The sequence below is a fragment of the Parasteatoda tepidariorum genome, chromosome 1, assembly GCF_982258835.1.
Source record: "Parasteatoda tepidariorum strain Cologne lab strain chromosome 1, Ptep-v5.0, whole genome shotgun sequence".
In the NCBI taxonomy this organism is placed as follows: Eukaryota; Metazoa; Arthropoda; class Arachnida; order Araneae; family Theridiidae; genus Parasteatoda; species Parasteatoda tepidariorum.
Genome location: NC_141755.1, coordinates 111,880,761 through 111,908,259, shown reverse-complemented (window position 1 = coordinate 111,908,259; position 27,499 = coordinate 111,880,761). Strand labels below are relative to the sequence as shown.

At 32.7% G+C, this 27,499-nt stretch overlaps 1 protein-coding gene across 2 annotated transcripts in view; it reads right to left on the bottom strand.

Moving 5' to 3' along the window:
- Positions 1-6,776: 6,776 nt before the first annotated feature.
- Positions 6,777-27,499, bottom strand: part of Hnf4 (Hepatocyte nuclear factor 4) — a 42,961-nt gene continuing 22,238 nt past the window's right edge. For both annotated transcript variants that reach the window (XM_043051208.3, XM_043051209.3), the window contains exons 3-7: positions 26,909-27,024; positions 21,993-22,139; positions 16,579-16,819; positions 12,805-13,041; positions 6,777-10,555 (exon numbers count right to left, since the gene is read on the bottom strand). In XM_043051208.3, coding sequence (XP_042907142.1) covers positions 10,377-10,555; positions 12,805-13,041; positions 16,579-16,819; positions 21,993-22,139; positions 26,909-27,024 — 920 coding nt within the window. In that variant the 3' untranslated portion in view covers positions 6,777-10,376. The remainder of the gene's footprint in view (positions 10,556-12,804; positions 13,042-16,578; positions 16,820-21,992; positions 22,140-26,908; positions 27,025-27,499) is intronic.

Genomic DNA, 27,499 nt, shown 5'->3' with positions numbered 1-27,499 from the left:
AATAGTGCACCATGCATACGTAAGTAGCGAGACTAAGTTTATTTTACAAATTATCACTTAAAACAGCACACACTATACAGTGAACACGTTGAGCCAAATGGCATAAAAAAACACCGGAAATATGGGAGGTAAAGAACTTGCAGCGCTACCTTGAGTAGAAAACAGTAATGAATCAACACTCAGAACTTCCCAGGATATTTTTACAAACCACCTTGTGCTAAAAATTACCCGTTTGACTTCCCTTGCCAACTGCCTAAAAGTTGATTTTATAGTTTGTCTATTGAAGGAACTCCCCTCTAATACCGTCTGCTGCTATGGAAATAGCACATTTCTAAGAGGGGAGCTTCTCTTTTTCCGGATTCTCTTTCTCATGTCGACCGAAGCTTGTCTTTATGCATCACCCCTACTTGACATTGTGAAACCTCGTATCTATAGTCGTATGGCGAGGAAGTTCTTTTCGTAGACAGACTATACGTTTACCCATTTTGCCATATCTGGAGGACTTTTTAAGCGGATTGAAAAACTTTTGAACATAGTTATAGAATTCATTTATCCAAACATAATTCCATGCAAAAAAAAACAATAATTTTTAATTTATTATTTTTTATAATTTTATTTAATTATAGTCGGAAAAGTTTTTTAACTGCAAGCTACATAAATTTTTCTATCATTTTATAGAGTGTAATTTTATGTGGCAAAATTTGATCCAAATCTGTGCCGCATCTCCTGAAAAATCGAATTTCAAATATCTTAATTTTCGGAAATTAGATTTCTCTGGACATATTCAACCGATTTCGTTCAAATTTTGTATTTTACTTTATAAAATTCTACGTTTTAAAAATTTATGTGCATTGAATCCAAAAAGCTTTCGAATATTTTTAAATAAAGTAATAATAAGTAATTATTAAAAATGCTTTTTTTTCCTGCATGAAATTATCTTTGGATAAAATTTTTTTTATAAATGCGTGTACAAATTGTTCAATTTGCTTCAAAAGTCCACGAGATATGGAAAAGAAATGAGCAAAGCAAAATTGGCTCAAAACTTTCGAAAGCCTTACTGCCCTAACTAGTGAGATCATCTTTCCCTAATTGCAGCTACCCCTTATATTTTGGGGGTAAAGAATCCGTCAGAAGAAAAAAAAACTTTTTTTTCCATGCCTGCTGTCAGAGAGAGCACCTTTTTGTTTCTGATATTGTAATTTAAAACATCGTCTGTATTTACTTATTAGCATATATAATCATAACCCCTCCTGCCATTATGCTTGGATCCTAGTACGTGAAAACCTGATCATTAGATTAAAAGTTATTCAAAATTATTGTTTTTTTTATCATTGTATAGTGCTCAAAAAAATAAAAGGAACACTCTAAATAACTTTTGATTTAATGATCAGATCTTCACATTTTAAGAATCAATCCTAATGGACCGAGGGGGATACTTCAAATAGGCTAATGAATTAGTGCAGACGATATTAGAAGCTATGAAATCAAACTAAAAAAATGTACTTTCTCTGAATAAATTTTTTTTTTCGAATTCAGGTTTTCCGCCCCCAAAATAGCCGGAATTTGGGAAATAGGGTCACAATAGTTTAGTCTGTAGTGCAGTCCTTAGACCACTTAATTTTACTTTTCGCGTATTTCCCCAAATTTCGAGAACTTTTTACGAAAATTAAAAAATTTTTGCACACATTATAAAATTCGTTGGATTCGATTGAGCTGCAATTGATCAAATAGTTCCTGAAAAATTTTATTTTAAAAATAAGGTTTCTTTAAAATTCGATTTCTCAGGAATTATTCGACTGATTTCACAATAACTTTGTTGTCAAGATTAAAGTTATTTAGCGTAGTCCGGTTTTTGCACTCTGTACATCAATTAAGACTCTGATAATATTGAGTTAAATCGTAATCAGTTCAATATGAAAACTTGTTATTATAATTACAAGTATCCCTTGTAATCAATTACATATTATCTAACTTCCTCAGAAATAGTATTAATAAATGGAATAGACCTAGAATTCCACTTAAAATTTAAATATTAATTTTCATTGTGCTTCAATAATATTAATTGCTCGGCACATATTTATTTTCATAGCTAGTAAAATATATTAAGGGCCTTGAGAAATAAAATAATGATTTTTACATTCTTCTAAAGGTAACAACATTCTAATTAAAAATAGTTAGCACTGTTTCATTAACAATTTTTTTTCGGGAGGAATTGTAACCCAAAGTATCATAAAAACAGAATTCGTCAAGGAAAATCCACAATTTAAGATTTAAGTGATCGAGCCAAACCGTAAAAACTTATAAATTCCGTGATATGCTATGGAAAGAACCAAAAATTATTAAACTCATTTTTTTCATGAAAAATCAATGACCACACCAGTGGTAACCTTTAATAATGGAGTAACATTTTAAAATAAATATTAAAAAACGATTTCAAAAGTCATTTTTGAAATGCCCTTTAAAGACAAACAGAGAACTCTTCTCAAAAACATTTAAATTGTGGCCATCTTTTGAGGTTTACCACAGTTTTTAAGATCTTTGCATTCCTATGAAAAGTTCCTATAAAAGTTATTGTCAGGAAATATAGCAATAATTTTATTTCATATGCTCATTACCTTCAACTTTGGTAATGATAACCCATCATTCATTCTTTCAGACGATTGATTTTTTTGTGATAACCTATCATTAATTCTTTTGTGATGATTCATTCTTTTGTGATGATAGCCCATCATTCATTCTGTTGTGATAACCTATCATTAATTCTTTTGTGATGATTCCTTCTTTTGTGATGATAGCCCATCATTCATTCTGTTGTGATAACCTATCATTAATTCTTTTGTGATGATTCCTTCTTTTGTGATGATAGCCCATCATTCATTCTGTTGTGATAACCTATCATTAATTCTTTTCTGATGATTCCTTCTTTTGTGATGATAGCCCATCATTCATTCTGTTGTGATAACCTATCATTAATTCTTTTGTGATGATTCATTCTTTTGTGATGATAGCCCATCATTCATTCTGTTGTGATAACCTATCATTAATTCTTTTGTGATGATTCCTTCTTTTGTGATGATAGCCCATCATTCATTCTGTTGTGATAACCTATCATTAATTCTTTAGTGATGATTCCTTCTTTTGTGATGATAGCCCATCATTCATTCTGTTGTGATAACCTATCATTAATTCTTTTGTGATGATTCCTTCTTTAGTGATGAATTATAAAACATTAAAATATTTTTGAGATTCGCTTACCTGCAAGTAATTAGATTTTGATAGGAAGGATTTCTAAAAAGAATTAGCGGCAAACATTTGTGTTTATAAACTCCTGTTTGTGAAAATTGCAACACCATGAAGGAATCGTCTTAATTGAATGAAATTTAATACACAGTTGAGTGGTAGTGGTACAAATAAATAATTAAACTTTTAAAGCAAACAAACAATAACAAGAGATCGAAATCAGTATTTTGTGTAATCACCAAACTCCGCAATAAGTGCTGCTACACGACGTGGCATGGAGTCGGGCAAACTTTGAATGTCTGTCTGAGGAAGAGAATTCCATACTGTTTGTATGCGTACCCAAAGTTCGTCTGTAGAAGCAACAGAACGAGGATTACAAGCGAGACGCCGACCAACGAAATCCCACACATGTTCAATCGGCGACATATCCGGGGAATACGCTGGCCAAGGAAGAAGTTGTACCTGTCGCGATACAAAGAAGGATTGAGCAGGCCCAGCAATATGAGGGCGGGCATTGTCCTGTTGAAATACAGCACCTGGCAAGGCTTGAAGGAAGGGAACAGTTTGGGGCTGTAGAACTTCACTGATGTACCGGTTGCTGTTCAGATTACCCACAATTCGTAGCAATTGAGATCGTCCATGATATGCTATGCTACCCCAGACCATAACTCCGGGTGTTCGCCCACTGTGGCGTTCGATAACGCACTCCGGAAGATGGCGTTCACCGGCATAGCGTCTGACAAGAATGCGGCAATCATGGTACCACAAATTGAAGCGAGATTCGTCAGAAAACACGACACGCTGCCAATCAGCAAGCCAGTCCCTATGCTGGTTGGCCCATTGCAGTCGCAGACGGCGAAGGTTTAGCGTGAGGGGGATCCTGTATAAAGGAGTCCTTTCGCGCAGTCCACGCTGCAGCAGACGTCTACGAATTGACGAAGCACACAATGAAACACCCGTGGCTATTGACCACCGTGGGGCCAGTACGGTCCGTTAGCGCAACGCCGAACAGGTGTCTATCATCGCGAGCTGACGTGACATTTCGGGGTCCACTCCCGCATTTCCGAGTTGTCCGACACTCGTCCATCCACTGCTTTCAAACACGCATCACTGTGCTTCTGTTACGCTGCTAACGAGCGGCTACTGCACGATAAGATAATCCAGCTTAACGAAGGCCGATGATTGTCCCCCGTTTAAACTCCGTAAGTTGTTGAAATATCGCTCTCTTTCGTCGAATAGGCATAAGTAATGACTAAGTTAACGTTTACCACTAGCAGATAACCAGCGATAACCATACTCGCTTGGCTACAGCCGTCTATTTATTCGGATCCATCCGCCGTTCAGAGGGCGCTGCTCAGCATACGCATGCGCTACGGGTCTGAAATTCTAATCATTTGCATATCATGCTCTATTTTACATTTCCTGAAAATTTCAGCTCTCTCGCGTAAGTCCTTTATGGTGTTGCAATTTTCACAAACATGAGTTTATATACCGAATTTATAAATTCCAAATTGTATCACAATGAGTATATCTCCCCATGTTTGACCTCTTGAATCCACGCTATGCTTTACTGTTACAAATAAAATATTTCATCGATATATTTTTTTATATTGTATTTTCTTATGTTATCAACTGGTAACGGCATAAATTGTTGGTCCCATTGACATTTACACTAAATGGGTGAAAAGCATACGTCCCAATGTCTTATAATAATGGATCCAATTGTGCTTACGTCAAAGAGCAGTTCTCTCTGCAGGAGTCAAGTAATACTGGTAGAGTTTATTTGGGCGAATGGGGGAAGAAGGCAATTAATACGAGAATTCTCGACCAAAAGAAAGCACTGATATTTCGATCACTTTCTTTTTTCCAACCGCTGAATTTAATCTTCCCGCTAACTGTTGCTGGTTAAATAATAATACATTTCGGAGTTAAGATTTTAATCTTCTCTCATAAATAAAATTGAGAAGAACTTCATCATGGCAAAAGGCGACTATTTATTTATTTATTATTCGACTTTCCGGGGTTTTTTTTCGGGATATTTAGTTGTTCTGAATTTCGTTTTTGCATAAGAATGAGCAACACTTTTGTGATTACGCTAAATAATAGCAACATGCTTGTTCTTAAAGTTGAGAAGTACAGAGAAGTTAATAATAGTACGAGTAACTTAGCCAACATTAAAATAAAGCAACAATTTAGAAATAGGAAAATTTCGTAAGCACACCTTTACATCTCTCTATTATTGGAGTCAAACTCAGTATTCAGTTGGAAACTTGTATTTAATAGGCAATATATTTTTAACCGATCGTACTTTTTGGTAAAATTATTTATCATACTTATCAGTAATATACTTTTTAATGTATAAGCACTTACAGCATATTACACGGTGATCTGACAGTGTCTTCTCTTTAATGCATTAATTCGGTGTAATGTGTCTTTAAGGGAATATAAACATTTTAATTTGAAATAACAAATTAGTGCTTTGATGCATAGTGCACCAAAAAGCAGAACCGCCCCTATAGTAAAATAATTTTTTGGAATTAAAAGAAATAATAACTAAAATAATAATAATAATTATATTAAAAATAAGTTGAAAGATAATGTAAACAAAGAAAAAAGCAGAAATCAATGCAAGCGAATTTTCTAGCGGTATAAGTTGAAACAACCTCTTTAAATACTGCTCCTGATCATTCAGAACACGAATCACGGTCGAGAATGAAATCAATTTTAGCTGTTCAAATATGAGTTTACATTAGTTTTAATTGTTATTGGGAACTCGAGAAGAAGTGAAGCGATCATGCCTAACCATGTGATTTAAATCAGATTTAATTGGATAGCTGAAAGCAGCGTCACGCATGTGTGTGGTATCTGATTGGTTTCTGAAACGAAAAATGCCACCACAAAAGAAATGATACGATGACGTCACTTGAAGGTATCCAATTGGGTATACTATAGCCTACGTCACAAGTTGTGTTATTCCTACTAAATTTAACCCATGAACGGCATTTTCTGCGAGCCTATCTTCAAGCCGCAAATAAACAAACGAAGTATTTGATCGTTTAAATAGCTGCTCGCCAGATTTTATTGCATTATAAAGAAAAGTAATTGATATTCGATTTTTGATTAATAATTGATTTATGTGGATAGTGGCATAGAATTTAGCATTGCGTCATGGTAAATGTTATTCCTACTAAGTGGAAGTAGTTGTGTTTTTTTTATATTATACCCAGTTGTGTTTTTTCAGTATTTATGCAGCATTGTAAATAATGATCGTTATTTTTAAATTCGAATTAATACTATGCAATTATCATAAATTAAGTTTATAAAAAGAATTTAAAACTAAATTTTCATAAATTTTCTGATATAGAAAATTTTTTTTAAATGCATTGTCGATTTTTAATGAAAACGTCTTCTAAAAAAGGTACTTTTTCTCTGTGGAGTGGTGGAAAAAAAAGAAAGCTTTGTAACAACGTTTTATGTATACTGTTAAATAAAAATTAATAATTATTTAATGTTATACGCGGGTAAAAAGAAAAACATTGAGGCTTGCACACATTTTATTGCCGATTCTACATCCTAAATGAATTTTAGGAATACATTAGATTATTAGTATAAATTGTTTAATTTTTGAGTATTGGAAAATAATTTCAAACTCCATCAAGAGGTCATTTTTATGTCCATCATGTATTTATGAATTTTGCAGACATACATGATGTATAATATTTATCTCTAAAATATTTGTCTATAAAAATGTAATGGTTGTATTTTTTCAATTTATTTTTTTACATAAATGCAAAAAATAAACAAATGAATAAAAATAACTCTAAATCATAACTTTTTAATAATATCTAACTTGATAATAAAAACTATTAAAAATATTACGTTAGGCATGAAAGTATTCTTACATAATGCTACTTAAAGTCTATTATAATATTTGTAGGTAAAAAAAAAACTACTTTATGTTAATTATGTTATTGAGTAGAAATAATTCTTAACATACGCAAAAAAATAATTACAAAAAAAAAAAAGGTTAAACGTATTTTAAATGGATGAGTTTTAATAACAGTTATATGACTATTTTATGGGTAACAACAACCTCATTTATTCCTTAATTGTCTTAGGTTAAATTTTTTGTGTGGAATGCTTATATAAAAATGACCATGTTAAAAAAATATATATACATGCTTTAAAAAATATCGTTTAACTACTCCAAACTTGTATGTTTAATTACACCTCATTAAAAAATACCCTTACACTATGAATTATTAAAAATAATTTTAATTTTGTAAAACTCGTTACTCGTTTTGATTAAACGTAACTTGAAATGGTTTTAAGAAAAACGTATTTTTAGACAGATAATAAAAACTAACAATTTATTGCGTGCAATGCATGTACAAACATTACCATGTAAATTAAAAAAAAGTATAATTTAGAAAAATGATGTTTAATTGATACATATTTGCATGTTTATTTTCAAGTAATAAAAAAGGACCCTTGTACTATGCATTATTGAAAATAATTTTAATTTTAAAAAAACTTGGTTACAAATAAGGTTTATATCAAACGTAACCTGAAATGGTTTCCAAAAAATGCATGTTTAGACAGATAAAAAAAAGCAACAATTTATTGCGTCGAATGCATATACAGAAATGACCATGGTAATAAAAAAAAAGTATATATTTCGAAAAATGACGTTTAATTGATACACATTTAATGACACCTCGTTAAAAAAAGACCCTTGCATTACAAACTATTAAAAATAATTTTAAAAACAAAAGGAAGCTAGTTACGAATAAGGTTTAGATCAAATGAAACTTGAAAAGGTTTCAGAGAATACATGTTTAGACACATTCAAAAAAAAAAAAAAAACTTAGAATTAAAAATTCACTAGTAAGGTCTGGAAAAAATATAACATGATTTTAATGTTTATAATTTCTAATGCAAATAATTTTTCGAAGTAAAAACCATTTTTGTTCATAATTTCTTTTTTAAAATGTAAAAGTGATTTAAAGAATATGTTTTATACAAGAGACATATTTTTTTAATGACATTTAATAATTTTCATTAACCCCTTCAGGACCGTGATTGGATGGTTGACGGTATAAAGCTAAGCACAGATGGCTCTCATTCGCTAATTAAAATTCGGCATAAGACTTCCGGGCTACTTCTTCCGATTGTTTTTTATGCATAAGCTTGGAAAAGCACGCCATTTAACATTATTATACTTCACACTATTATGCGTTTTTTTTCAATTTAACTTTCGATGAAACAAATGTATTGGGAAGACCTCGCAAGCACAGTTTGATACTACTCAAAAAATAACAACCGGCGATATTTTACACAATTATAGCAAAATAATTATACTAAAAACATAGCACACTTCTTTAATGTTGTGATGTTAATTTTTGTTATTTTATATTTGTTTTCAATTCACAACCTGTTATAAATTTCAGATAACTCCTATGAATAGTAAAGTTTCGTTTAAATTTGATAAAAAAAATATCAATAATAAAACTTCTGGAATATTAAGCCTGTTCACACATCGCCTTATAAGCATACCATAAGAGGAGGGATACACCGGAAGTTTTCTATATTTCTTCCGGTTTTAAGGCCTGTTTAGACGATCCAAGTTCTTGGATGCATTGAAATAGATGGAAACTTGTTTTGCTTTGAGCTTGTATCGTGTAAACGCTCTACTATCTTCCAAGGACTTGGATGAACATGTTCTACTTTACATCCGAGTTTTTCCTCCCTGAACCAATCAGCTTCTTACGTTTCGTGACGTCAACAAGCAGGCATCAGATTATGTCATTTTGTTGTCTGTTTTCATCTACTTTAGTCTAAATAAATTAATCTGTTAGGGTCTTTTTATGTTATTATGATTTTATTTGAATTTATTTAGTAGTTTTTAAAGTCATGTAAGTATGATTTTATAATGTTGAATATGAACAATGCGCATGCGGAAGTTTTTTTCCCGACCCATCAGTCAAGAACTTGAATAGTGTCGACGAATCATCCAATTTTTTGAAGAGCGAATTTCCTCCAATTTTTTGGATTCAAGAACTTGGACCGTGCAAACAGGCCTTTAGGAAGTTTGTTATTGTTTACATTCAGTTAACCATCCACGCGAAACGAGTCTTTTTTGACTCTAGCTGTTCAAGATCGCGCAGAAGTGACTGCAATACTGTTACATTTCGTATGAATCGGTATGTGTACTCTTCAGTACGCATACTCTCGGAAAGTGCAGGAGAAGCTTTTATGTTCCTCACCGGTTCTGAAGGGATTAATCTTTATTTCAATAAATTTTATTTTGCATGAAGTGCTTTGAACATGATTAGTTCTCACCAAAATAAATAGAAGCATATACTCGCCATCATTATTATTCTACATTTGGAGCTTTAGATTTGAACTGATTCAGAGCTGAGAAATGAATAGACATCACAGTGTTTAACTATTTTTAAAATATTATTTTTCTAAGCTAAAACCAAACATCTTTAAAAAAATCTATAGAAATATAAAAGATTATCTTTTTTTAAAAAAAAAATAAAAGCATTATTGATTTTCCCTGAAAAAATAATGGAGTTAAAATGAAATATTTATGATGAATGTCCATCAATGCTGATATTTTTTTTTTGTTGTTAATGAGGAACATGGCTGCTGGATGTCTTTTTCTTTTTAAAAAAGTAATTTTTGTAGGCGACACAATTTATCGTGCCAATAGATATAGATCTAGAATTGATAATTCGCTAAGCACTATCGCGACAGTACGTTGTGGGCCAGAAGGATCGTGTAAGTTAAAGCTCCACACATTATGGTTCCTCGTGATGGTTGCAATGAGGTCGAAATGGCACCGCTTTCTCTTTCTAGACTTGAATTCTCATCACCTCTGGGAAATAGAATCCCAGTTTTTCGCTTTAACCGAGTCGTCGTGCCTCATCCATCTGTTTCAAAGAACTAAAACATGAAATAAAATTTACTTGTAGTCCGTTTAAATCACTTGCGATTTATTTCTGAAAAAGAGGCCTCTTTTTCTTTTTTAAATCACCGCTTGGACGCCTTTTTAATAATCGTTTGAAGAATATATTCATTCTTTTTAACATCGTGATAACAGAAGAACACAATTGTTTGAAGGAAAAGAGTTAAAAGGTTTCTGGTTCGGTCTTGAATCCCTGAGTGACAATGGAGGAGGAAGAGTAGGTGTCAGGGGTGGCTGTGTGATTGTTGTTTTCAGTGTGTCCGTTCGTCATGGGATCTGTTGATTGAGTGTTCGAATCGCTTAGAGCGTTCGATGTGGCAGCCGCTGATTCGTTTGAAGCACCTAAAGAAGAAATAAAAATTTTAGGTGTTTATTTTAATTTAGTTGGCGTCATTTCTTGACACTCTTCCATCAACAACGAAACACACAGTTGGAGAGATCGGAATAACATAGCAACTAATAATTAGTGTCAATGTGTTTTTAAAAATTGATATTCAATTTTAATTGAATTATCGTCTACAGTGTTTTACAATTTGGGGAACTTCTCATGGGGAGCTCTTGATCCTAACATGATCCTAATCAAATTTAGAATTTCATTCATTTCATCACGATACAAATATCTTATGAAGGTAATGAATGGAAGGTAACTCATATTTTTTTAAATAGCTATAAGAATGTTCAAAGAGTAATAAAAAATATTTTAAACTATAGCAAAGTAATAAAAAGTTTTTAAAAAAATGACTTGCTTGTGATTGTTTCCTACAACAAAGTATTGTTTCGTCTGGAATAATTGTTGAACTCATACATTTAGTTTGGTTCGGTAGAACGGGGTACTAGCTTTTGAAACGCACTATAAAGTCGGACAAAACTTAATTATTCCGCTTTTTTTTATAGGTAGGGAGAGTATAAAGTGCTTCGGAATTAAATCTAATTATAACTGAAAAAGGAATTAAAAAAAACGCTTTGTTAGAGAGCTAGCGAATAGTGATCATTTATGGAATCCCTGTTCAAAGGTTCCACGGGAATCCAAGTTGAAGACACATCGCCGAGAGGACCGGGATAGCCTGGTTGGTAGGGTGTGGTACTCGTGTTTGTGAGAACGGGAGCCCAGCTGACCTAAGAATCCCCGTGTATTAAATGGTGACTGGTGTACGTTGGGGTCACAAAGTCCTCCAATTTTCCATTACAAATCAATACCTCTGGGGGTGCTGATCCAGGAGCTCTCTTGTCTTCCGGATTGGGATCAAAATTACGAGGTTACGGAGTTTAACATTGGTTGTCGTAAACCCAGAATTGAGTCGGTTGTTCAACGACGGTTACTAAATAATAAAAAAAAAACATCGTCAGGGGAATGTTTTTAAAAGATTTTTCATAATTTGCCAACTATTCAAGTGATTTTTAAATATTTTAGCACTTATTCGTTCCATGCTGGCAATTTTTTATGTTTATTGCAACAATTTACACTAAAGAAATCTATCTGATGTCATTTATATTAAAGAAGTGTGCACAGTGTATCTACCACTACAAAATTCCAATTCACTAGTATATAAGGCATGTTAACTCGATTCTAGGGTGGGGTACCTTTTCATAGATGACAGGGTCGATAGCATACATGGCAGTACTTTTACTTTCGTTACTTGTACCGGCGGTACAAGTAAAAAGTACGTACTTTTACTTGTACTTCGTTACTTTTTAAATTTAGTACTTTTACTTGTACTTTCGTAACTTTTTTAGGGAAAAAGTACAAGTATTTGTAACAGAAATATCGAATGTAATCGTTACTTTTTTCTAAAACTCGGTAAGCTTTCTTAAAAAAAATAAATAAATAAATAAATAAAAAAAAAAGCTGTGAATGCAATATATATGCATTCACAGCTAACTTCGTTTTTAAATACCTTCTGTTTCAACTTATACTGCACATTCAATTATTTTTTACTAGCTCAAAGATCACAAAGCTATCTGAAACCCCGTGTTTGCTTTGTTTATGTTTGTGTTTTTAAAACGCGTTTCTAAAGAGTAAAACAATTTTAAATCAATGGTAATTTAATTAAACAAAAATAATAAACTAAAAATTAAAGTCAATAGATAAAATTTCTTTTTCGTGCAAATCCATAAAAAGTTTGATATTAAAATTATATTTGATTTTAAAATTATATTATACGATTATATTATTAAACTATATTATAATATTCCTCCGAATTTAACAATAAATTAATAACCTTAACTTTCAAAATTAAAAATAATTAAATAAATAACAACAATTTTGCAAAAACATTAAAGAACATAAGAATATTATTCAATAAAATTTTAAGTTACTTTGAATTTTCGATTTCCTAAAAATGTACTTTTAAATCGTTACTTTTTTTGTTTAGTACTTGTACTTTTACTTGTACTTTTTACTCGTTACTTTTTAAAATAAGAACTTTTTACTCGTTACTTTTTTTAAAAATACTTGTACTTTTACTGGTTACTTTTTAAAAGTAACGTTGCCATGTATGGTCGATAGCTACCCTCTCCACACAGTGTTTATAGTTAAAGATAATAAGAATAAACAGTTTAGTTTAAACAAAAATATTGTCATGAGTATTTACCGCCCAGTAGCATCTCTTGTAGAAGGTTGTCTATTTTAGCCATTCCAAAGAGTTTGGCGAACTGTATCTGTTCTATCATCTGCCACGTGATGCTCTGTAGGGCTGGCAGTAGGAGTAGAATCTCACCAAATCTACCACGAGATTCGTATTGCCTGTCGTTGATGTAATCCTCCAAGCTCGTCTGAATCTGATCCCTCAGAACTTTTATACGACTGCTGTCAGACAGTCCTTTAGCATCTGCGTCAACAAAAAACATATCAATAACTCATCATGCAACAGGGTTTTTTTTCCTATCACCAAAATATTTTGAAAATTCCGCTTATAAAAAGTTAAAAAAATGTATTTTATTTGCAATATGGTGGAACAGAATAAAATTCATGGGAAAAAAGTTAAACATTTGGTTATCTTTTTGACTGAAAGTAGTCTTAAAAGTATTTGATTTTAAAAGATTATAAGAAGAATAAATTACTCAAACAAAAATTTTTTAATACATAGTTAGAACGCTCAGTCCAGATGCTTCTCAATACTTTATTTTTCTTAAAATTCAATATTTTCCACAAAAATAAAAAATATTCCGTTTATCACTATTATAGTTTTATGTAAGAAGATTTTGTTAATATGTTAATCGACATAAAATGACAATTACCTGAATTTTAAAAATTATCAAATAAAAATGAAAATTAATACAGATTGCTTGACTCAATGAAATAAATAAATGAGAAGTAATTTTAATCATTAACGAGTCTTGTATCATTATATTAGTTCTGAGCAAAATTAAGAATTTTTAAATTCACAATATAAATGTTTACAGGGACGGATTAAGCGTATGCGCCATTTAAATTTTTGGGGCGCTTAGATTAAATTTTTTTCTCGAATATTTTTTATTTATTCAAATATAGAAGTATTTATTTATCTTCTCATTTAAGAAAACATATTTAAAATTCAAATAAATAATAATAAATTAAATTTTACTTTCTTTTATTAAATTAAAACTAAAAAATAATCATAACATTTTGAAAAAATTTGAAAAATCATTGTTTTTCCTAATTTTTCTCAATTTATTATTTTAAAAAAATCCATTTTTAGGGGGCCCCTTATGATTGGGGGCCCCAGGCTATGGCCTAGACTGGCCTAGTGGGTAATCCGGTCCTGAATGTTTATATCTGGCTGCAACTTCTTCAATGTTTTAAAATATATGATTTTAAAGCCTCTCAATTAGATTTTTGAAATTGTAAATTCAATTAACTTAAAAGAACTCTCTTCACCAAAATTTATCTAGCACTGGGTAACCGTCACCGTTTTCACCCGACACCTACTTATACATAAGCAATAAAAATATTAACAAATGTGTTTCATTTCATCACCGTCATTGAACAGTTGACCACTAATATGCAACTCCGTAGGCTTTTTTTTTTTTAATAACCGTCGTTGAACAGTAGACTCAATTTGTTAGGTTTACCATTACCAATATTCAACTCTGTATCCTTGTAATTTTGAACCCAATCCAGAAGACAAGGGAAGTCTAGAATCAGGATGATTCCTTCGTGGATGATATTTCGATAGCACTAACCTCATTTGCTTCACACGGAGAGGAAAACTACTAAATTCTCTAACGATTAGCCTGACTGCAAGAGGACTCTAATCCATGATCCATCTACCAATGAGGATATTTTTCGTCATCACTGTGGTCGGTGCGAGACGGGTGCGGGATTTGTATCGACTAGCCATCGAAGATCATTGGGAGGCGAGCGCGTCTATCCCCTGAGCCACCATGTCACATAAGTTACAAGCATACAGAGTTCTATACTATTTGAGCCAAATATCTAGAATAGCTCAGGATTATATCCTCCCTGCATAAAATCTCGCCTTGGAAATTGTTCCTCATTCATTATATTTTGGGTGAAATGAGAATGAATTATTTAAAGAATCGAAACATGTCATTAAAACTCCTGTGAAGAACAGATCCAGCAATGTCATGTATCACAGGGGTCCTACAAAAAATGGTCCAACAATAAGTTTAATTAACCTTTTCACTTTAATTTTAAGTAAGACTTAACCCTTCCCCCCCATAGGGGGCATACAGGTAAGCACTTAATTTTACTAAGCAATTAATTTAGGTCACTTTAATTTTAAGCTAGGCTTTAACCCTGTCCCGCCCCCGTAGGGGGCATCCAGGTAGTACTTGGTGACTATCGTTACTGCAATCCTCGAATCAGTCGGAGGACCCAGAGGTGCATGGACACGAGGTTCCATGGCCCCGAGTCACGCCCGACGAAGAGCAACACAAACGTTCGATGGACAGAGGAGGCCGAAAGGAACAATCCCGAGTCGGGTGCGGCGGTGCCATACTCAGCTGCAGACGACTCACCAGTAGTGTGGCACTGAGAGACCGCCGCCACTCCACGACGCATCGAGGCATACTCTGACTTGAAGATTCCGAAACCATTTTGAACATTTATTAAAAATTACAATCGAAATAATGACCGACAACCTGTCAGTCTTACAAATAAAATGAAATAAAATGAAAATTACAGTTTGAAATACAATTTGAAAGCACCCGAAAAGGGCGGAGGATGCCATAGTCAGCTCACAAAAATTCACTTTAATTTTAGAAATAACACCACAGTTATTTTTCAAGTTATTAAATAGATTGTTTACAGGTAGTCAAAATCCAAAAATAAAAGACTCGCAGCTCTCGTACCTTTATTTTAATGGACCCCTGTTCTTGTAAGGCTAATCCCGCTGCAAAGCACCTGTAAACCAGGATAATCTCTTATTTATTAAAATATGCTTATGTTATGTGTCGGTTGACCAAAACAAACGCAAGAATGGTGGAAATGCGTGGTTTGTTACATTCTTTAAGGTATTATTCTCACACAATTTCAAAATTAATAATAAAATTCGTCACGGCTGACTGGATTTATTCAATATTCTTGAAAGCATGTCGGATCCATCTAATTAAAATAAGTCCCCCTGTAAACTGATCTTAAAGACAAGTTAAGTATTGCTGATTGTTGTCAGTGAGCGGGCGGGTCATCATCTTGCAAAGTGACACTGGGCCCATGTCCAAGAATTCGTGAGTTCGATCTCCGCAGGCCGTTACTAATGCACGTTAAATCTGTCGAGTCGCAAAGTTCTTCATGTTCCCATAACAAAACAACACCTCTGGGTGTACTGATCCAGGAGTTTTCTTGTCTTCTGGATTGGGTTCAAAAAGACAAGGAGTTGAATATTAGTAGTCGTGAACCCAAAATTGGGTCGGCTGTTCAACGACGGTTGTAATATAAAAGAAAAAAAGATTATTCCTAGAACGCCGCCGATAACCATTGCGAAGCTCTAGAGTGACGTAAATAATGTACTACTGCTACACACATTAAAATATTTGCGCAGGTGGCTTGTTTATGATATCCATGGACTGTATTATGATGTCGCTATTAATAAAGATAGTTAGTTTGAAAATATTGTTTTATAGTTTTTTCTTCCATTTGCAGCTCTATTTATTGAACTCATTTTAAAACTTTTGGAGAAGAAAATATCTCATTTTTTGGGGGGCAGATAGTAGCAAACCACATATTTCTATTGCTTTACATTTTTCTTTAATCTTTTTTTTTCATATAGTCGATGCATGAACACTCTATAATAATAAACATATAAAGGTGTGTTTTGAACATAAAAAAAAACTCCCGTTCAGATATGAAATGATAGAGGGGAAATGAATAAGGGGGGGTCGTACCAGAGAAGAAACTGTGTTGACACAGAAAATCTGAAGCTTACATGGATCAAAAAACACAATGGCTTTGAGACAAGCGAACTCCGTGTCGTCTACGTGAGCCTCCCGTAGTGTGGTGGTCAGCTCGTCCATTATCCGACAACCAATCCGGCTGATTTCTATCTCTGTGGATTGTCGAGGTATAACGAAGTCATTTCCCAGGAGGAGAGTGTCGTTCAAGTGCATGGACCGTCTGGCCAATCCCAGCAGCAAATGCTCACCTGCGTGTGCTCTCAGAAGAGCCACCTACAAATAAAAAGTTTGCATTAAAATAAGAAAAATAATCCTGTCTCAATCCAGTGGATTGTGTCAAGCTAAGCACAGATGGCGCTAGGGATTAAAATTCGTCGTAAGTTTTCCGGGTTACGACTTGTGGGGAGAGTCGTTATCGACAATGTCAATCTTCCCCACCATAGAATCGTGTTAACATGTCTTATATACAGGTGAATTGCATTTTTGTAGTGGTAGACACACTACGGTACTTCCGATTGATTTTCACGCCTTAACTTGAAAAAGCACGCCATCCAATATTATTACACTAATAATGTTTACAATATAAGCAGAGCCGGATTATACCTTTCGTAGGCCCTAGGCATAGCCATTTTTGGGCCCTCCCCTCCTTCCCCCACTCCTCCCTTTTCAAAATATATGCTAAAATTTTCTTGCATATTTTTTTAACACTTTTATTAATATGGATTTTAATTTACAAATTTGTTTATCGAACTTTATCTGCAATACCGACATACTGCAGAAGGAGAAAGATCTTTCTCCAGATTAAAATTGATAAAAAATTATTTGCTATGTAAAGGTAAACACTTCACGTCAACAATTCAACAACAAACCAGCAAAGAAAACAGTGAAATTGATAGTGAGATTAATTACAAGAAATATTTATACTACAAATAGCAATTTGTAGTTCAACAATGAATCAAGATCGTTTGGCATCGCTCGCACTTACGTCTATTGAATACGACATTTTGCGTAGTTTGGAATTCGACAGCATAATACAAGATTTTGTTGAATCCAAAAATCGCAAAAAAAGTAATATATTAGATCATAAGATTCTACAAAATAATTTATTACCCAAAAATATTATATTTTTATTTGTATCTTCATAATTTTGTGCAAAATACACTTGTTGTTTTTAAAGCTAAATTATTTTTGTCAACAAATTTTTTCTCCTAAGTTTTTCGTAGGCCCCTGAATTTCGTAGGCCCTAGGCACGTGCCTAGTGTGCCTATAGGTTAATCCGGCCCTGAATATAAGGCATTCTTTTTATTTACATTTCAACGAAACAAACAAACAAATGAATTCAGAAGAATTCGCAAGCATGCTACGATACAACATAAAAAATATCAAACGGTTATAATTTTAAGCAAATATAGCCAAATAAGGGATAACATTTAAAACATGGCAAACCTTGCACTTTATGTTTTGTAAAAAGACAAAGGTTCACTACCAGTTAGAATTTGTAAATTACGGGAAACTCTTATGAATAGTAAAACTTCCCAGAATATGAAGCCTGTTCCCACATGGTCTCGTAAGGATGGCATAAGCGGAGGTTTTCTAAATTTCTTCCGGTTCTTGCTATTGTTTACGCGCAGTCAACCATCTATATTTTGTCCACAACTATTTATTCATTAACCTCTTCGAGTTATATATGCATTCTCAGGGTGGCAACCATCACGCTTAAAAAGATAAAACTAACCATACTATTTTTATAGCGGAGGGCTGTGTAACAATAGTTTTCCTTAATTCACCAAGACTTAGTTCAAATTAAAAATTATATAGCGACACCATTAACAAACATAGTTTGGATGTATTAGATTTAAACCGAAAACAAAAAGAAGGTCTCGTCGAATTAGCCGTGCCCAAACATCGCTTTTCATTTTATTCCATCCTGTTTCTGATTCCATACGAATATATTTATGTCTCGCCCGTCCCGAAAATATTAAATACCCTGAATGTTTCGTAACAAAGAAACACTCTCACAAACTAGAGATCTCTTCAGCGTTTTGCAATCTCCCGTCAGTCTTGTTGCTAAATTCGAATTTATTATCATGGTGGGTGAGATGATAGAATGCTCCCTTCATATATATGTCACGGACAATGTAAATAATTGGGCATTGTTTATAATACCCGGGCAATTTAAAAAGTGCCCAAAAGGATATGACAAAATGATAAATTATGTTGCAATTATTACATTGCCCGGTCATTATGTATTATGCTAAAAGTCAAGTGGGCAATTTGTGTCACACACAGCCACAGGCTATCTTGGGATATTCATCCACTTTTAGATGCACCTGCATAATTTTTTTTTAATTTTTTCCTGCACATGCGCTGTATGAAGCAACTACTTCAATTACTCTTATCTGGCGCAGTTTTTATTAATTTTTTTTAATTTTAAAGCAATAATTTCGGTATCAGCTTAAAATTGATTCAAACGCTTTGTTTAATTTTTTTAAATATTTAAGCTACAGCAAAAATGGCACTAGACCTAGTATATATTTCGGACATTTACCAAAGGTCTAGTCATACTAAGTCTGGTTAAGTGCCATTCCCCGGTATATCCTACACTGATGTTTTTTTAAGGTCAAGTGCCACTGCTCGGTATACATTTGCCCGGTGTACCCTACACTGATGTTTTTTTAAGGTCAAGTGCCATTGCCCGGTATATGTTTGCCCAATACTCCAAACACTGATGTTTGTTCTAATCTATCGTCAGTAAGTATTAAAATATCGAATAAATGTAATTATATCCACGAATAAATTAGTATCAAATTGGGTGTAATAAATATTTCGGACATTCACCAAAGCGACTAATTTGATTGTCAACGTTCACCGGTGAACATTGGCCAGGCAGAATCACACCACACGCACCTGGTTGTCCCATTGCTGTCAATTAATCAAAGTGCCCAAAGAAATAATAGCGGTATTTATAATGACCGGGCAATGTGAGAAATTATCGTAAAGTAATTCAAATTTATCAAATTGCCCAATTTTAATGGTCATTATTCATAATAACTAAGCATTATGAATACTGACCTAAATAATTACATTGCCCGTAACATATATATATACTTAGAATCCTTGGAATAAGTTAAGCAAAAAATTATTCAGGGGTAATTAAGTGAGGGATTCGTCAAATTTTTGTTTTTGCTAAGTAATCTGATTCCTTTGTCTCGCCTTTCTCAGTAAAAATAAAATTCATACAATAATAAAGATAAATGACGGTAAAGACATTTTTAATAATAAAAAAATGACGCTTTACGGCAAATAACTAAGCAAAGAAACACATATTTTTAATGAACGGATTATTTATTACTAAAGATTTATGAAATGGTCATCAGGTCTTTAGTAACTTGTGATAAGCGTACTCTGACGAATAAAGATAACTTTTTATCCAAAATAAAAATTCATTGGGCCGATTTAAATAAGAAATTGAGATTTATAATTTGAACCTTTTGAGAATTCATTGTAAACTTCGCCATCTAATTCAACAAGCATTTTTTGTTTTTATTTCATAAAATAGGTCAAAAAGATTGAATGTGGTTGGAAAATATTTTGAATTCGAAATCCACAAAACATTGTATTTGACGTAATATTTGATGGTAATACAAAAGATATAACCATAGTGGAAAATTACAAGCCTAAGTACAGAAAGGTTCAACTAGTCAATGACCATCAGAAAGTGTATTACAGAGAGTCATAAAGTTTTTTCATTTGGGAGAAACAAATCAGGCGAAAATAAATGTTTTTTTTTTGAAGTTATACTTCTTATGCGACTTCCAACAAGGTTGCGTTAAACGTTAAATGCTACATTTTTATTGGCCGGGAAATCACGTGGTAAGATCCAGTTTTCCCTCATTCATTTCCATATTGTTCTTGGTTCTCACTAGCATAAAAATAATAAAAGTATTGTTTTTCTATAAATATTTTTTTTAGTTAGTTTCGATACACATATAATTTAATAGGGTAGTATTTTTTATTTTCAAACTTAGCGGATAGCAATTGTAAAAAATGGGTGAAAACAATCCCACGGACAATGCGACGGATTTAAGGTTATGTCAAGGCACGTCTCTAGTGATTATCAATTGATTGTTAGCTTTTCTCTTCTGAAATTACATTATGACGCATTCACATACATTGTTAATACAAATACATTTTCCAGGGCGAGACGATGAGGCAACCACAAGCACTTCCACTGATTCAAGAGGTCCACGAGGGAAAAATGCACAATATTACTGTGATTACAGAGCACGGAAACGAGCGGAGCAGGAAAAAGAGTCGTTGAATAGAACTAGTGACGACTGCTGATTCTTCTACAATTCACGTCGCAGGTTGCGAAGTTTAACTTCTTCAGCGCGGAGGGACTCCACACACTATTTTTTTATTATTATTATTTTGGGGGGGGGGGTTCTGTCTGATTTCATAACTTATTTCATAAGCGGATCTAATTCGGTTAGAATATTTAAATCGTTTAGATCAAAATCTGAGAGGATCCCAAAGAGTATTGGAATTTGATGAGGAAAAACTTAAGAGGATGCGCGGAAGAATCTCCTTCATTTAAAATGTAGAAAAAGTGAGTTGAGACAAAACTAAGCCACGAAGTTTCAAATACTGAAAAGAAAATAAATGATGAGAAGATAACTTAAGGTCTGGTTTCTTAGGACAAGCACCTTATCTAGGCGTCAGCGGGACGTCCCGCTGACGCCAACAAAATACTGGTTTGTTAGCTCAAGGTCTGGTTTCTTAGAACTAGCGCCTTATATGGGCGTCAGCGGAAAGTTGACGTAGAGCTGACGTGAGCAGTCGGTCCAACTCAGACATTATCTCTCATTGCGCATGCGTTAATAACGTAAACAAATATTTATTTTGAATTTGTATTAATTTTGTTCTGGTCGACCAGTGTTTTAGAGAACAAATAATGACTTTTTCCAAGAAAAAACACATTATAGCTGAGCTAATTGAATAGTGCTATGTTTAATGAAGAAGCTATGTCTAATGTCCAAATCAAAATCTTGGCTGATTTCAATGTGCTGTTGGATGTTGTCCGCCATTGCTTCTGTGGTTAACGTCACGTTGTAATTCAACTGCAATTGAGTTGGACGGCAATTGTAGTTCAAGATGAGCGTCCGATGACGTATAGTATCAAACTCACAAATGGACCAATCAGAGGTTAGCGCTGATTTCCAGCTGACGGCGTCCTGTCCTATCAGAAACCAGGCCTTTAGGATGACCCAACGGAGAAGTTCTCCTTTAATAATTTGTTTGCATTTTAATAGTTTGAAGTATCTTTTTCAACAATTGCTTACTCTTGGTTTGCCTGAAATTGATCTTTCTTTCTTTTGAATTTTAATTTAGTAATGAAGGATAATTTGCGACTGGTCCTCTTAAGTAATGGAGATGTGTTTATTACCTGATCATCGAGTGGGAGTTCGCAAAACTGAGGAATGTACTTTGCCCAGTCCACGAGTATCAGTAGTTGCTGTTTCATAGATTCACAGACATCAGATATGTTGGCTACTTTCTTTGAAGAAATATCACCGTCAGGTATGTGAGTCATCTGCAATCAACAACATATCTCATATAAGATTACCTTAGAGTGTCCTTTAAATACAGAATCAGACAATTCTTAACAATAGTTCTAAAATTAGTCCGTTGTTTGAGCTTCTTGTTGCAGCGAGCAACGCCCTCTAGTTGAATTGTAAATGCAGTTGTAGTTTGTCGTTCGAAGCATTCGAACCTCTCGTGTGTTCAATGTTTCATTTTGGAATTGTAATTGTTTCGTAATAATAAATTTGTTATTTGTTTATAAAAACCAGCGACCAATTCGTTATTGGATAGTACGTCCGTAATTGCAGGATATTTCTCTCATCGATTTAGCACAAGCTGTTGTTAAATCAAACTATAGAAACGAATTCCATTTTTATCTTCAAATATTTAAAAGAGATAATATCAGCTAGATCTATTTTAATAAAAGATATGTTTTTTTTCTCATCTTCAATTCAATTTTCGATCAACGCGGTAACCTCTCGCATAACGTATTTCGAAATTTACTTGAAACCAGGCGTTTATTTGATTTTTGAATGTTTAAAACTGATTGTTTAAAACTACGATTGCAAGAATTTCATTTCATTCAAATGGATGACATCATCTCCCTTGCCAAAAGAACGAAATAATTCAAAATCTACGGTAATGGAAATTTAAATAACTTATGAACTAAAAAAAGTAATATAAATAGAGAAAAGTTATTTAAGGGGAACCGTTGACACCCCAATGGTGATTAATTAATTTCGGTAGGATAATGGGTGCTGCTTTAATAGATAGAAAACATAACAGTACATCAACCTATTATGGATACTGTAATAATGGGTTTAACGGTTGACCCTTCCCGGGAGGGATTATTTTCGGTGAATCGTTGCATGAATTGTCCTCAAGCAACAGTATCGTGCAAACTGATATTGAATGCTGTAAACCTTTCATTTTGATGTGCTAGAAACTTGCTTAAATTAACGTAAAGACAGGGCAACAAATAATATTTGTCAGAACTAAAATGAATTCCAATTCAGACTTGTTCTTTGTATTATCAGTTTAAAAAGGTCTTGTTTGTCAGAACTGTGGTAAGATACATACATAGTTATGTCTTTTAAATATCTGATCTCGAAGTTTTAAGAATTCTGTAAATAGTTTATGTAAATAATAAGAAAACAATTTTTCAATAGTTCTAACAAGAAAATGTTGCGTTCGTCGAAAACAAAATACCATATATATTTTACTAGTATTATCTAAAACATTACGTAATTTTAATAAAGAATTTTTTTTCTTCGAATAATGAGTGGAAACGGTAATAATAACATTGAATTATTGGTGAAAAATAGAAGCAAGTTCAAAGTACTAAATGGCGATTTAAGTAGCTATAGGAAACAAATTTCTGTGTCTTAAAATAAGTTTGAAGTGACTATTTATTTAGATTCGATGCTGAATTAAGTGAGAATACGATAGTCCCTTTATTGAGTATGAAAAATTTAATTACAGACGATATTTCTGTTACGTCAGAAATAAAATTGGCTCCAAGCACCATTTTGAAGACAAAACATGAAGAGATGAATTTCAATGGCTTCTTATGAAATTTTTCGTATTGTCTAAATTGAATTTAACCTCAAGATTCTAACAATGTGCAGCCGTTGAAGATTTCTCGTTTTCTTGATAACGAGTTTATCTATCGTGTTCAAGTCTTAATTTTTGAACGCTCTAAACATGTCGACTGTTTCTTCTTATTTACATATTTTTGAAGGAAATGAAGTTTTTCGATGGTAAGATGAATACCTTACCTCTTCAGTTTCTTGTGATTATTTATTTAATATTTCGCCTCTTTCGGGTTTCCTCCCAAGGTCATCCACGTGATTCTCAGGTGAGCCGTTCCATTTTTACTTCTCTTATTTTTTTTTTTTTTTTTGGTTCGCAGATCTGTTTTATAATTTTTTCTTGTTTATAATTCTCTTCCTTGTTTCGTTTCCTTTTTTAACGTTATTTATTTTCTTGTTTTTTCTTACACCTTTTATGATATGGATTATACTAAGACCAATCGTTTTAAACTTTTACGTATCCAACGAACGAGTTTTCTTAATCATTTGGATTTTTCGCTTAAAGCCCAAGCATTTATCAGTTATGTCCAAATCAATTCTCTCCGTGTTGATAGCTCCGAACTTAACTTCATCCGCTGCTATGCAACCATTTTATAGTTGATCCAACTCTTGCAAAACTCACCCAATACTTCCCAGAAAGGAGAAGGCCTCGGCACGGGTTACCATAAACAAGAAATCCTTTAGTAGTCCAAATGTAATGACAAGTTTCGTATTGACCACCACTGCGTAGTTTAGTAGCCCGAACTTAGTGAGATCTTTTTTTATTTTTTATCCACAGCGCAGTTCACATTCGTTACGTCAGACTACTAAATGGATCCGTACTGAGGCCTTTTTTCTTCTAGTTGGTGCTGCTCACACGACCTTTTTCTTATCTTTAAAGCTTACTTTACCGTTTTCTTCTACCGCTTATTATGAAATTTTTAATATTCTCTCCCGTTTTGGTTTTTAGGCCTGATAACAAAATCAAGTTTAATCAAGAAATGGGCTTTTGAGTTTCTGTTTTTTCCCCATTTGAGCGAATAAAGCTTTTACCTGCTTTTAGGTGATATCTTACCGCTTCTGTTTTTTGGGATCATTTATTTAATATATAGGGGAGAGTCGGGTAGCCCCGCTCACTTAAGGAGTATTGCTTATATTTCTGTATAATACTGCGTAATAATCAACATTTTTGTATGTTTCTATTGCTTTATCATCTAATTAAATAATGCAAAAAGAATAAACCAAAAAGAGAATAGTTAAACTTTAAAAAAAATAGAAATTTAAAAAAACATGTTTTTCAGCTCTTTTCAAAATGTGTCGGGTAGCCCCGCCCAGTTACAAAAATTGTGTTTTTTTGGCTATTTTTTCAGGTGTAAATGAGAATGACCAATGTATTGACAATAGATAATCCCCATTTATCATTTTTATCACAAAATTATTTTATTTATTACATATTTATATACTTTTAGTGAATTCTATCATTTAATAACAACAAATGTCATACTTTTTATCATTATTAATGTATATTAATATATTATAATATTAATATATATTTATATTAAATATTTAACGAAAATAATTTAATTTAAGTAACAATAATTAATAACAATAGTTGTTTTTCAATATAAACTTATTTGGTTGATCTCTTCTTATAAACTTAATATAAAATACTTCTTGTAAAATTACAAATTCACTTTGTATTTTGAATACATTCAAATGTTTCTGTAGATTGATTCGTTCACAAATAAGTGAAAATAAATAAGTAAGCGAATAGATTATCATAATATTTATGATTTCTTGATATTAAATTTAATTTGGATATATCAATTACATTTTAAAAATATTTAATTTTTTATTTTTAAATATATAAATTTATGTTTCATATAATATTAAAACATATATTTGTTGTTAAAAATGCATATAACATTCAAATTTGAAGCAATAAAATAAAAATAATTTTTGCAACCGTACATTTATCACCGAAATAAAATTGGGCGGTGATACCCGACATTCATGTGAGAGGGGCTACCCGAAATCCAATTTTTTTTGTAAATTCGTAATTACTCGAACAATTTTTTACATACAAACTTCTTTCTTTGTGCAATTAAACTTAAGACTACATACTTTAATGCTGTATGCATAGAAAAAATTATTTTTTTAGTATTAAAATGAAGTTTAATCGAAACATTCAATCAATTTTTCTTAATTTCATGACTACTGTATTCAACATATTTTCAAAACTATTGTTTACCATGTTACCAGCTGCATAAATACTTGAAACTTTGAAAATAATCTTTTTTAATATAATAATTAATGTCCGATGGCCCATTGACTGGAAAAAATATTCTATACATATGAATTTGAGAGTGGGCGGAGGTACCCGCTGTGTGGGGCTACCCGACTCTCCCCTATATGTAATAGAGTTTTGATGTTTTAATTCAGTACAAAGGTGTGGAGTTATCGAACATATGACGAATACATTGCCAAACCTTTTAAACGCCTTAAAATATCGATTAGTGCTCGATATATCGTCGTAAGGGTCTTAATTTTAAAGTTAAATCCTGACCACTTTTTTTGTTGCAAAACTACTCAATCAATCATTTCATTATATTTTTACATTTTTGAAATTTTCATTCTTTATGCAACCACGTAGATTTTCTCTTCGAATGTATACTAAACTATTTTACTTAATCTATTTTGCTAGTATTTTAATTTAGTTTTTTTTTTTAAATTTAACATTCGTGCAATTTTTTTTTTGAATGAATGAAAGTCAGCTGAAAAGAGAATCTTGTCAGGAAATTATGCACATTTTCCAACTTGAAAATTTTAAAATGACATGTCTCGCAAAACAACTGATTGACCGTGTTAATTAGTTTGCTTTGTTCTTTAAATAGACAAATTTATTTCAATTTTATTTTGACGTCTAAACTTATTCCGTCGCTACCTTTAAGAAAGCTTCTCTTTTAAAATACGATGATGTTGAAAATATTCACTTAAAAAATGTGTTTTAAATATTTTTCAACCTCCTCGTAATTCCCAAGATCTTATTGTAGTATAGTTTGTTATCAGGAAAATGCCTTGTTTAGCCTTATTTTGTTAAACAGCAAATACCAAAAAAAAAATATTTCTTCATCATTTCATACAGTTCTAGCTTTAAGTTTTTATCACTACTAAAATAAGACTGGAGTAAATGGAATAAGAAATATACCTGTCTGGAGTAGATTTCAGCATTTAGAAGGGAACTAAGTGAGATGCCTGAATTGTTCGATGCTTCGTCATAACTTGGACGACGGCAGCTGATTCTATCTCTTTCATTCTGCACAGCTGCAACAGAGGTCAATTGCAGAAACTCTTAATTTGTTGCATTTAAGAAATACTCTGCGGGGAAATTTATTCTCAGACATGTTTGCTCAGAACTAAGGGGAAAAATCAATGAATTTCACACAATCCTTCTCAGTTGCCGAGCAACGGAAAGAATTTGGTTCAATTTCAGATTCTTAGGAGAATTTTTTTTTTCTCTTTAGTGTTTGTTTGTTAACTTATACGGCTTAGAGGTTAGATGTTAAACGACAGTTTTTTTAACATTGAGTCAAGCAAACTGACTAATAACTCATTCTTTGAAATTTATAATCAGAAGTATAGTTCGTTCACCAGGGCTTGTCCTTAGGACAAAGAGTTCATTTGAGCGGAGAGGTAAGAGGAGAAGCGTCTTCGCTTGAAATTGAGACAGCGCTTAATGCGCGCCAAATGCAAACAGTTTATTGTTTTTCAGTACCGGCCAATTGGCCGAGCTTTATCA